Genomic DNA, 13,045 nt, shown 5'->3' with positions numbered 1-13,045 from the left:
GCTCTTACCCAACTATTTCAGAGATGTTGTGCTGCGTTTAACTGCCACTGGAATAATAAAGAAATAATCCACCGCGTCTCTTATCATCATTTTCATCACTGTCTCATTTTCCCACTTGATCCTCCGTCACTGGCAAAGTTGAGGTGGTTTCTTTGGCTTTAGAAATGCGCTGGATGATGGCGTGGAGGGATGGACGGGCTCAGACGATACGAGCACAGAGGAGATAACAGGAATTTGCATTCCTCCAGACAGAGATGGAAGAATGAGACTGAGGAGGAGAGGGGAAACCGAGGAGGAGGCGGCTATCTGCTTCCCTCAGGCCTCTGGGGCTTTTTCTCCAAGACTCCCTCCTCATATCCCTCCATTTCAGGGCCTATCAGTCAGCTCATCCTCCTCTCCCCACTGGACCATCGTTTCTCTAAGCTTTCATTGCTATCAGCAAGTCACTGTTCTTATGAATATTAAATAAACACAATTTATTTTTGCTACCTGTGCTCAAACTCTGCTGCGGAGTTACAATTACATTTAGTGTTGTATTTTTAGAGTTGCAGTTACTTTCTAAACAGTCCAGCAGACATTTTGCAAAGACATTGACAATGTGGGCAGCAAGATGGGGTTGGCATGCAGCCTTGTCAAACATATGAGGTCTAAGTCCTCTTTTTTGCTTTCCATTCAATTGAGCGATACACTGCAAAAAGTGTCTATCGTAAGAAGCTGATTGAAATACAAATCAACTTGTTGCGAGAATGCTCTGCAAAAAAGTGTAAATACCTTTTAAAAAAGATAAAATAAGACACATCACTGCACAAATTTCTGGAAAAATCTGTTTCTCTGACTTCTTGAGGAAACTTTTTCCTGCTTCTAAAAATAATTGTTTTTATCTGTTTTATGTATTTGCAAGTTGAATGTCCTTTCTACACAGAACATTTGATCAGTTAATTGTAACAATAATCAGCAGACTGATCAATGAGTACGTATAGGGTTGCCCCTATATGTGGAGAAGTCTGATTCAGCTTACATGCGTGCAGTACAAAAACGCAAGCAGTTGCATTTCCTCAAAATGTGTTTTACAAAACAAATTAGTAGTGTATCAACAAGATTTCTAGGAGACAGCCTTGTGACAAGGATGGCAACGTTTGGGCTTTTTGCCCAGTCATGGTGCTGATTGTTGCCAATTTTAGGTCTTACAAAGTTGTGAAATACAAAAAGCTTTTCGTTCTGTGTGCCAGTGGATTTTTTCCTAGGTGAGACATAATGGATTGGTAGGCTGACTCAGTAATGCTTTGTACCAATCAGCAATGAAAAAGACAAAAAAAAGCAGACATTTCATTTAGATAAAACCCTCGTAGCTTTGTATTTAAAAGACCAAAGACTTAATAGAATGCGTGTGTGTGCGTGTGATTCAGTTCCCGCTCAGAACAGCTGTGGTAAACAGAAAATATCCTGTAAGTTAAACACAGCTCAGAACCAAGGAACAAAGACCTTATCTAAACACAATGTCCAATAAAGTGAAGCTTTAGTCTAGTAGGGACTGCTAATTCCTGCTCATGTTTTTCTTGGACACACACAGCCGCGCACTTTTGGATAGCAGCACATGTAAACATAACTTGGAAAGAATTACGCTACTCCATCCCGCCATGCTAAAACCTCTTCTTGACCTCAAACTCCTCTACTTTATTTTGTGTCTACTTTCTTTCTCCTCTTTCAATTTACATCTGTCCTTCCCCAGGTACCCCCCCTCCTCTGTCCCCCCCTTTGCTGTAAGTGATGGCCATAATGAATGAATTGCCTCTCTATTGAGCGCCCCGCGGCTCTCAGCTCTTTAGTGTATTGAGAGGCTGTCTGATTTTCTTTAGACTGTCAAATAAGTGGTATTGTGTTTTCAGGAGATTGCCGGCAGAGAGCAGAGGCAGCACCAGAAGTAAAAGCCTTTGACACAGGGTATTGTGTGTATGTCCAGCCAAGTGTGTGGGGGATTTCTGAGCTTTCTAGAGGTTTAAAATGAAAGGAGAAATGGTGAAGTAAAATGAACAAAGCCTGAGAAAGAGTGAAAGAGATAAAAAATGTGCTTGAATAGAATGTTGGGTAAATATGAGATGAGATGTAATGTACAGTGCTGATTTGAAGGAAGTCATTTGTGTCGTTGTACAATCAAATAAAGGATGTGAAAGTGCCAATTCAGCAACATACAACCAGAAAGTCATCACCAGTGAATGAACATGCAGCACTTTGCCATTTATGTTTACCTTAATTTAGACTAAACAACCCTGCCTCTTTATTTTCTATCTTCTTTCTAATCATATATCATGACATAACATTATCCGTTGTACTGTGTTCATGTTTACCTTGCAAGGCAGCCGGATTCGCAAGATCACCCAAGATCCCGCTAGCTGAGAATCCATCTTGTTAGGCTATATCACTCTCATGTCTGTCTGGTAAATATACAGCCACAGCCGGCATCCATTAAGTTTAGCTTAGCATAAAGACTGGAAATAGTGGGAAACAGCAAGCATGGCTCTGTCCAAAAATTTGCATGTTGTGTCATATTTATTTCATTCAAAAAGTGTAAAAATGACAATTTGTAGTTTTACAGCAGGTCATGTGCTGAACTATTATGAGCAGTAACTTCCAAAGTCTTGTTGCCAACCAGTGGAGACTTTAAGAAGTTATTGGTTGTTTCCAGTCTTTATGCTAAGCTAAGCTAAATGTCTGCTGGCTGTTGCTTCATATTTTTCCGAAACACATGAGAGTGGTATTGCTCTTGCTATTGAACTTTGGCATGAAAGTGAAAAGCGTGTTTCCTAAAGTCAGAATTTTTGTTATTGAAAAACTACATTTTTACATTTTACACCAGCTCCGAATTATGTATTTGGATTTGAGCTTTTTTTTCATTTCATACCATAAAATGCTCCAACACTGCTGAATCAAATGACGCACAGTACACAACAAGGAAACGTTCAATTATTTGATTAGTCCATCAATATAAGTTATATGACAGCCATAGTTAATTGATTAATCATTTTAGTCATTTCTCAGACAAAAAAGCAGCATTTTTTGGTTTGGGATTTTAAAATCTGAGGATGTACTGTTTTTTTCTGTTTTATCTCATTGTTAATTACATAGTATCTTAGCGTTTTAGACCGTTGGCCTGATCCAAATCCAAAATTCATCCAAAAAATAGCCAACCACTTAGCCAATAATCAAACTAACTAGATATTATTTATAAGTTGTGTTTTTTTCTCTGTGTCTGTACACTAAAAATAGCTGCCACTGATGTCCTTTTAATTAGTGGAACAGCTTGTGTCGGCCTTAGCCAAAAGGATTTAAAAATAGCTCTGGAGAAGTTAGTGAGTGGCCCTTGAGTTCAGTTTATTTTGTAAATGCACAGTTTTAATAGGAATACCAACGTAACCATGGCAACTCCTCCTATTAAGCCATAAAGCATGTAGCTGTAACAGAATGTTTTACCGCCATCATTCCTCTTCCTCCAGGAGGAGTTCACTACAGTCACAGGACTTCACACAGCTAGATAAAGTCACATCTTGACTCCCACCTCCCTCCCCTGCTCTGCTCACTGGATGTGTGCTGACAGCGCTCTACTGTATATAGAGAGCAGGGAGGTCTTTAGGGAACGATTGATTCCCCTCATGATATGCTCTGCTCCTGGTTTCCAAAGTGATAGATGTGTTTTGATAGCCCGACCACTGTATGAAAAGACATATGGCGACATGAAATAGGCTTTTATAGGCTTGGCCTCAATGAGACTTTTCCCCAAAACCCTCTTTTCTTTCTGAGCAGTTTTTTTTTCCTCAATGCCTCAGGCAGCCACTTTACATGTATGGTGTATTTTTGTTGAACTTCTACAAAAAAAAAAAAGAAAAGAAAAAAGAAAAAAAGCAATCATATCCCTTCAATAATATAATGAATTTTTACTCTGGGTTGTTTGATGATTTTCAGCACATAATACTCCAACGGTCCATCCTAAAAAAAGAAGTGAGGTGAAGAGCATTTCCCATGTCCAACACTGATTTAACAAAGTAGCTTGGTGTTTTAAGAAAAGCTTTGATTCACTTTCTTGAGTGTTGGATGAGATGATTGATATCACTCATGTCTGTATGATAAATATGCAGCTACAGCAAGCAGCTGGTTAGCTTAGCTTAGCACAAAGACTGGAAACAGGGAAACAACCTGGCAAAGGTTACAAAACATGCCTCCCTGCACCTGTAGAGCTCATTAACATTTTCATTGTTTAATCTGTAAGAAGCATAGTGTAAAAACAGCAATTTACAACTTTATGGTCGATATGTGACTATTTCTTGGCTGGGAGCACCTCACAACCTGTTTTTGCACGGCAACAAACGAGATATAGCATGGTAGTTAGTGAGCTTTAGAGGAGCATGTAGGTTGATTACCTTTAGACAAAGCTAAGTTAGCTAACCAGGTGCTAGGTGTTATTCATATTTAGCACACAGACATGAGAGTGATATCAATCTTTTCATCGAACTCTCAGTAATAAAGCAAGTAAGCATATTTCCCAGCCTTTCCTGTTGCAAGACTAAAGAGTCATTTTTTATAAAAAAAAAAAAAACAACCACTTTTTTCAAGATACTGTCACTGTAAATGCCTAATTAATTCTTCAAACTGCTCCTCAGAGGTAAATTGTATTGGATACATGTGATTGTCTCGCATGTCTCGCCATGTTTTCCCTTTGCTCTGAGTGAAATATGATGTTAAGAGTACATGTTAAGGTGTGTTATCAATATTTTTCCAATTCAGGCAAAGCCAGAAGGAGAAACAAAATCTCGTCCTTTGAACAAATCTTGAAGTAGCAGCTGACTTTGCTAAACTTCTTCTCAGTAGGGAAATTAAGACACTGTTTGGTTCTGTTGTCGTCAGTGCTTTATTCGTTATGCAAAGACCATTCCCTCGTGATGAATAGTGGGCGTTTTCCCCCTTTTCTGAGTCCATTAATAACCATGTTTACAGGCTGCTAAATGATGCAGCTCTAGTTTGTGTTGACTGAGCACGTCCCTCTCTGTGGAGAGATCTATTTGTGCCTTGTTGAAGGGGCGAATAAATTGGAAAAGTTAACATAATCCGTTTTTGTTGTCATGGTCTCTTCGTTAGTGTCGGTGATTAATGATGTGGAGGGAAAACACACAAAGGAGGATGGAAAGGAGTACACCAGGAGAGTAAAAAGAAGAATCAGTCAGACTCATAACCCCATGATGATATATAACTGCTCACTCAGCATTTCTCCCTTTAAAACCCCTCAGATTTGCCCTTCTGTTCTTGATAATGGCGCTAATTAATCGCCATTGCTAGCTGAGGCAGCCTGCAGCATGAGGCCAGAGACAGAGAGAGAAGTTATGGTTGTGGGGTAATGAGGAGTTTTTGACTTTCGACATGAGGGCAAACTTGTTGTCTTCCTGAAAGATACTGTATCTGATAATGGCTCTTTTGAGGGAGGACAGGTAGCAGTGGAGGGACAGAAGATTGATGTTTGATTTTATGAGTCGCTAAAGGCCATATCCACCATAAAACTCTTTAAGTGATATATTGAACATCGCATCTCATTTTCTTCCTCAGGTTTCATCTACACTGGTGACGTGGTCCACCGAATGCTAACAGCTACACAGTACATCGCTCCTCTCATGGCAAACTTTGACCCCAGTGTCTCCAGAAACTCCACCGTCATCTACTTTGACAACGGTAAAATAATAATAATGATAATAATAATATTTTATTTGTGCCTGAATGTGTAGCGGTTGTGTATCCTCATGCTTGTTGAGGCACAAACTGGCAGCTATTGTCCTTATTTTGGTAACGACAGAATGAAAATAGGTTTCCTACTGCCCACTTTGTGCTAACTAGTCCAGAAAATGCTAAAACAGAGGAAGAAATTATTTAGCTAACTGCTGGTTAGCAAACTGTACTATGATTTCTTTTTAAGATGGGTGAGTCACGAAAATGTATCATTGTTTAAAACTATATGAGCCATCTTCAGAGAGAAATTAACAAAACAGCAGTTCTTCATAATTAAATTATTTATATTAAAGGTCAACTTATATTGACCTTTACATCATCGCCTTTAATTCCGCTTACTGACTTTAAACCAAATTGATGCCCTCCCTCTCACTCTGTACCTTTCCTTTCCCATCTGTGATGGTTGTTATCCATCATGTCAGTCACTGCCGTCTAATCCCTCTACAGCAGAGTGACTGACCAACTGTGTGACCTTCTGCAGTGGAGCTCATCAGACTTTAACCAAACTGGCAGCCGATCGATTCTCAGCCCGCTTGCTTCTCAACACACTGTACATCAGTCAATGTCCTGCCAATACATCAGAAGAACTGTATGGCCTGCTGTGATGAAGCGCATTGTTTGTTCTCAACACGCAAACAGGACTGTGGGAGTTGTGTGAAACTTCACAAAGACAGTGTGAAGCTTCGTTGTTAGATCTTCAATTTTAACAAAAACTTTGGCTTATTGTGTTAATTAGAATCAGATAAATACGGAATACATGTGATTGGTGAAGACATGAGTTTTTCAAGTGATATCACACAATTATAGAGGAGTGAAGTGTTTCAGCACTGACTGTTGTTGAAGTGGTGAGAGCACTACAGTGGTAAAAATACATCTCACAGCCTGTTTGACACTTTTTTTAACACAACTATAGAACTCTGCTGTAACTTCTTCCAAGCATAGTACCAAACAAGTATTAATTAATCCATTGCTCATTGATTAATTTTAAGACTTCTATCTCCTAAAGGAGCTGCAACACTACCATCTAATCCTGGAAAAATCTTTCTTTATTATGTGAACAAGAGCAGTAGTAATTTTTAGAACAAATCTGCTCTTCATCAGGCCCGGAGGGATCAAATATCCAATCTACACTGAGATGATGACATCTGAAGTTACAATGAAATTACACGGAAATTAGTTTTACACTATACAATCATACAGAACACGCACTGAGCTGATCCCTGACCAGTTCAAGCACTAAGTTGCCTGTGCTGGTGACACAGCGTTTTTCTGTACGGGTGAGCAATGTGGATTTGAGCTGATGGTTGTTAGCTAGCAAGCTTTGTAATCGCTAATTGCTCATAATTAAACTCTTAAAGTGCAGAGGTTGTTCTTCTGGCATTTTTATCAAACCGCCTCAGACGCATTATTAACAGCTTCTGCAGTGAACAAGGCTCAGCCCTGGTTTGCATGTAGTTCAGCAAAACATAGACATGCACTATCAGATTTGTGTTCTGGACTAAGGAAACACACATATGTGGCTACATGTAAACACAAGCGGACTAACTGGATATTAGACACTTAAAATGACAAGCAGGCCTCACACGTCATGACTTACTGGGACTCTTGAGTTGAACAAAGCCAGTGTTAATGCTATCAGTGACACCTGTGCTTTTACATCTATGACAAGTTAAAATATCTGCTGTTAATTAGTATTTATATATAATCAAAAACCATTAAAATGGTAAGAAATACACTGCAAAAAGTGAATAAAATAGGTGTGTTAAAAGTGAAACAGACTAAACGGAATAAAACACTGATGCTGCCTAAACCACACTAAAACTCTTGAACAAATCTACTCCACCATGCGGAGGGTGGGCTTGCGTAATAGAGCTAGATTTCGTTTGTTTGTTTTGAGTTCATACAGCATGTTAAGCTTGTAAGTGGAATTAGAAACAAGGCCAGTGTGTGCTCCCTCCAGGCCTCCTCACCCACTCTGTATTTTTAGCCAAGAAGCCCCAGATAGCATGGCAGCCTCCCCTCCTAAACTCAATGCATTTTAAGCAGACTTATATTAGGCTTAACTTGTGCTGACTGAGGAAGCACGATGTGCCATAAGGCAGCAATTTAGTGCTCTGGTCCTCTCTCAGATATTCACTGCGTTCTCCTACACTCTGTCCTCTTTAATCCGTTACACAGCAGCTCTTCAGCTCTGCCCTTTTTTCCTTATTTCCCATCCAAACACTCAAAATAGTGACGAGTGCCCCGTAGTTGCTGCCCTTCACTCAACAGTTGTCAAGCAGCTATATCAGTCACATGATATTAAATGTCAATGAAAGATCAGGCCCGAACTTGTCTAAGCTCCTGTTTTAACACATGCAACATCCATATCTAGTGCTAGAGGCTGTCTATTCACACCACATGGAATTTATATGGGGGTTTCCTGTGCAATCAGACGCCTGTGCTATCCTAACTGTCAGCAGAGGAGCTAAATCTCATCTTTGCTTGGGATGGAGGAGCTCTGGCTATGTGATGTACAAATTGATTAGTTTTGTTAACAAAACCTTTATTGCCGTGGCATACAGCCAAATGGCTAGCTCGGAGGAGGGAATGACTTTCCCATCAATAGGTTCTCTAAAGTCCACAGTAAATCAGGATAGTGTTAAAAGTAATGTTAGGTCCTGCTGTCTGCTGGGTAGAGCTGAAGGCCCCGTGAGTCTGGTGCTCATTTAGTGTACATGCCCAAATTAAGGCAGCACCAAAGGATGACTCCTTGTGTCAAGTGTGATTCAAAGTTATAGTACATTGGTTTTACAGTAAGTTACTGGCATGCTCAGATTAGTCACTGTTAATTCATGCATTCATTTGTTAATTCATACACTCAGTTATTCAGTCTGCCTCAAGAGGTGTGTCTTTAAGAGGCTTGGTAGTTTTTATACAAACTGAACCAGGATGTGTCTGACACTCCTGATATGTGTATCAACCATTGTACAAAATAGCTTTATCATGTAACTCTAGTGGTGTCTGACCATGTAGATACAACCAGTGCTGCAACTAACATTCTGCTGATGCATCGATCAGGTCATTTGTTGGACTATTAAATTGTGAAAAATGACATTTATCACATAAGATGAATAGGAGCAGCAAGTTCTCACAATTTTGAAGCTGGAGAATGTGAAGTTAAATTATTAACTGATAATCAGAAAATTTGCTGAGATGAATTTTCTTATGTAGTTTCAGCTCTCGATACTGCAGTTTCAGTTTTAGGTGGCCAAGTTTTGAGGTGAAGCTTTTCCCTGATACATAGAGGGTAAAAGGAATTTAACTTGTGCAGCTCAGACCGCTGAAAACTTAAATCAATCAGTTTTCATTCACTGACATTATACAGCATGGAGAGGTGGCTTGAATTTCAGAGAATGAGCAAATAAAGCCAAAGCTACAGTATATGTATGATTAGATGACACTGGAGGTGAAAAATGTCCTTTTCTTTTGGTGCTGAACACATTCTTTAAGTTAACGTCAATGTTGGCCTCCTGCTTCACTTTATCCCTGTGGGTGACTGCTGTCAGCCAGTGTTGTTGGAAGTATTCTCTTTTTACTATTCCATAAGAAGAAGTCATTTACAGCACTGTCATTCACTCCTTCACAGTATGAAAAACTTTCACTGTTGTGAAAATTGCCGGAGCTACATAATCCATCACAGTAACCACCACTCCTTGATTTGGTTTCATCAAAAGTTTCAGTTTTATTGCTGTTTCATCCTGCTCCAGTGGAGTGTTTTCATATCACTGCTCACACTACTTCAGTGTCAATCACCTCACACCCGCAGGGGGAACTGAAGCCTCTGCCAGGAAATAGGCCCTCGCAAACATATCGCCTTGCAAACATGATTGTTGCATTAATGTCTTCTTACTCACACCCTTTTGCCTGGTCAGCGGTTCATTTCACGCTAGATCTGAGACAGTAGAGATGGTGTTTCAAAACCAGAGAAAAACAGATGAGTGTGAGCTGTCTGCAGATGGCAGCAATCAGTGACGTCTGCACGTTCCTTAGTCATCCTATATGTGGTAACTAGTTGTTTGAGTTTTCACGGTGGTTCTTTCTCCCTTAGGTACTGCTCTGGTGGTGCAGTGGGACCATGTCCACCTACAGGACAACTACAACCTGGGAAGCTTCACCTTCCAGGCAACGCTGCACAACACCGGCAGGATTGTTTTTGCATACAAAGAGGTCAGGACTCCTTTATCAAGCCAGTTTTCGAATTTTATCTCCAGCATCTAAGACAGTAAAACACATTTAAATGAAACGACTACATTAAAGGTGAACAACATGAACCACACTAGAGTATTTCAGGGCTTGATGGAGACATTTCATGGAAAATAAATAACACATAACTCATATGCGCAATGCTTGTCTTCTCAACATGTGTTTTCACTCTGGTCATTACACAGAAGAGTGATGCCAACATGAATGAGAAAATAAGTTAATGATGGCTGCTTCTTAAGAAAATATCACTTAATGCCCTCATACTGTTTCGACATGCTTGATTTGTTTCTAACATTATTTTAAATGATATCAGGTTTTTTAATTAAATGTCCCAAGAGTGTCTATTAGTTTTTTAAATTTCAAAAACCACACCAAAAAACATATAGTAATGAAAAATATTGTCCAACAGAGACTGCTGTTAGAGTCTGAAATTGCAACAAGTAATGATCTATGATAATTGCAATGGTTATAACAGCAGGGCTCCTTCTTTTATGACTCAGGCCTCTTTTGTGTTATTTTCACATTTTAGACGAGCTGATCTGAAAGCTGCTGGAGTGTTTTTTCTAATAGGTATTTCATTATGCTGCTATTATTGGTCGGAAAAGTGCAACCAAACTCATTTACCTTTAAGAATTTATCCCCGAAACATGGAGGATGTTTTGTCTAGTTGAACTCTTTACTTGCTGTGTTGTGTAAAATCAAAATACCAGATTCAAAATTTAGCAGTCTTCACAAAATCGTTGCTCTTTTTACTCCCTTCTGTGTCTGAAATGTTTATTCTGTGCACCAAAGATAGATGTATGCTTATTGAAGTTGCATAATGCCCCAGCAGATTCCTTCGGGATGATGAATTGGTAGAACTGCCGGTGCTGTCAGACTAGCCTGCACCAGTCAGACCGTCGTGGTTCCGGTAATTGATTTTCCCCTCTTCTGTTTCAGATCCCCGTCGAGGTGTCACAGATCAGCTCTGTCAATCACCCGGTGAAGGTGGGCCTGTCTGATGCCTTTGTGGTGGTCCACAAGATCCAACAGATACCCAGTGAGTCTCAAACACACCTCTCCAGCTCACATTTGCTCACTTGTATGAGCTTTATTTAAATCATGTCAGCTGGAAACATCAAAAGTCAGCTGGAGGCATAATTTTCAATCACGTCAGTTAACGTTACTTAGCTAACATTAGCTGAGGACAACTGCTGATGACATGTGACATTTCACAAAATCAAAGACTAGAATAGCTACAAATTATAAACTGCTTTCGTTCACTTCTGTGGGAAATGAAAGAATCATTGTTTTAAAAATTACTAAGAGTCTTGAGTGGTAAACCTGCCACTGTTGTCATGGTAAACGGAAAACGTCACACTGCAGAGCCGCAGAGCCCCTGCAGGTCTAGACACAGTAGTTCCAGACCCACGTTTTAGATGTACAGATGCACGTGTTTAAACAACAGATGAAAGTGGTGGTACAGCGAACGGTAAAATCTGCATAAAATACAAGTGGAAAATGAATAAAGCATGGTTAGTTTGAAATGCAGCACTGCTTCATGAATTCCAAATCCTGCAGTGAAGCAAGCACAAAGCAACTGCCCAGTCAAAGTAGAAAACAAACAAAAACAGTGGCTTTGTCTTTGTGTGTGTCTGTGTGTGTAGGCATATGGCTGTTTTAGGTTAATAAATGTTTGTATTGATTAAAAAATCCTTCAAATAATACAATAAACACACATTTTATTTAATAGAACACTAGAAAAGTAGACTATTTTTTTTAAATAATGTTGACTCCAGATCGATGATATTGTGGTAAATTGCATTCAGTAATGTATAGCATGACAGGCGTAGCAACAGTAATTAAGGGGGCGGGGCTTACCAAAGGGTCATTAAGCTGACGGAGTGCATTGTTTCATCAGCTTTTTATTTACCCTTTAAACTGTGTCTCATACCTCTGAGTTCAGCCTCGCCTGTTCTGCTTAGGTCCAGCTGTCACCACCTCTTCTCCAGCACTGTTCCATCTCTCTCAGCGGGCAGCAGGCAGAGCTGTGGGCACAGCTCCAGATCTGCCTCTCCCATTTGCTTTTGAGGTACTGCAATTTAGGCCCATTAAATTTATAGCAATGCGAGCAAAGGGGAGACACTTCAGACCTTTTCATCCACAGTCAAACTCCCTCTCTCCCTCTCATGGGCTCTGATTCAAAGTCTGCCACAATAATGAGTTGTCAAATATGATTTATTCAGCCATTTAAACTCTGTTTTGGTTGCGTGTGTGAAACTGGGATCTCATTTATTTCAAAGTTAATAACTTACAACTTAAAGACCATTACATAGTAAGGGCTTTTTTTGTCCTTCACTCTGCATCTTTATGTTAAGTTGGATGTGGACGCAGTTGTAGCTAAGTATGTCATGAGAATGACATTTGTAAGTCTGTTTTAAGAGTAAAACAACTCTACAAAACACAACATCCTTGGAGTGGTAGCGTTTTCTGACATGGACTTTGTTTTTTCTTTCATTTGAAGGTTTTTCCTACAAAATCTCTGTCTAGAAGGCTGTAGTTGGCGCTGAGTGATTTGTATATTGAACCTGTTTGCGCAGTCATCCGAGACTTCATAAACCGAGCTGTCTTTGATGGCTCTGACACAGCATGATGAAACCAGTGTGTGCAGCTTCTTGGTTATGGAGTGATGAAAACTTGAATGGAAACAGATTGTAACCGAGGCGTTGTGTTGAACATGAATGACGTCTCTGAGGAGTGTGCTTTCTCGTCTTTATGACAGGGCTGTTTTTCTGCTCTGATCATCTGAAACGATCACTGCACTTACTGCGCTTCTCAAAAAATGCCAACATTTTAACGTATCTAATTTTTGGAGAGAGATGTAACATGTCAGGCCGGGACTCGAATGAGAACTCAGGTGCAGAGTTAAAGTTTTGCAGATTTCACAACAACCAAAGACCTCTTAGACGTGAAAACAATGGCTACAAAATTACTCTCTTATAACTATGTCTCACTAGACAAGCTAGCGGCCAAAACACAAAAAAAAAACAAAACT

General features: G+C 39.8%; 1 protein-coding gene across 1 annotated transcript in view; it reads left to right on the top strand.

The window, feature by feature from the left end:
• plxdc2b (plexin domain containing 2b) overlaps window positions 1-13,045 on the top strand; it is an 88,785-nt gene that overhangs the window by 48,682 nt on the left and 27,058 nt on the right. Inside the window, exons 5-7 of the mRNA XM_041961809.1 lie at window positions 5,590-5,712; window positions 9,857-9,975; window positions 10,951-11,050. Coding sequence (XP_041817743.1) covers window positions 5,590-5,712; window positions 9,857-9,975; window positions 10,951-11,050 — 342 coding nt within the window. The remainder of the gene's footprint in view (window positions 1-5,589; window positions 5,713-9,856; window positions 9,976-10,950; window positions 11,051-13,045) is intronic.

The sequence above is a fragment of the Chelmon rostratus genome, chromosome 20 (assembly GCF_017976325.1).
Source record: "Chelmon rostratus isolate fCheRos1 chromosome 20, fCheRos1.pri, whole genome shotgun sequence".
NCBI lineage: Eukaryota > Metazoa > Chordata > Actinopteri > Chaetodontiformes > Chaetodontidae > Chelmon > Chelmon rostratus.
This window is presented reverse-complemented; position numbering and strand designations above follow the sequence as displayed.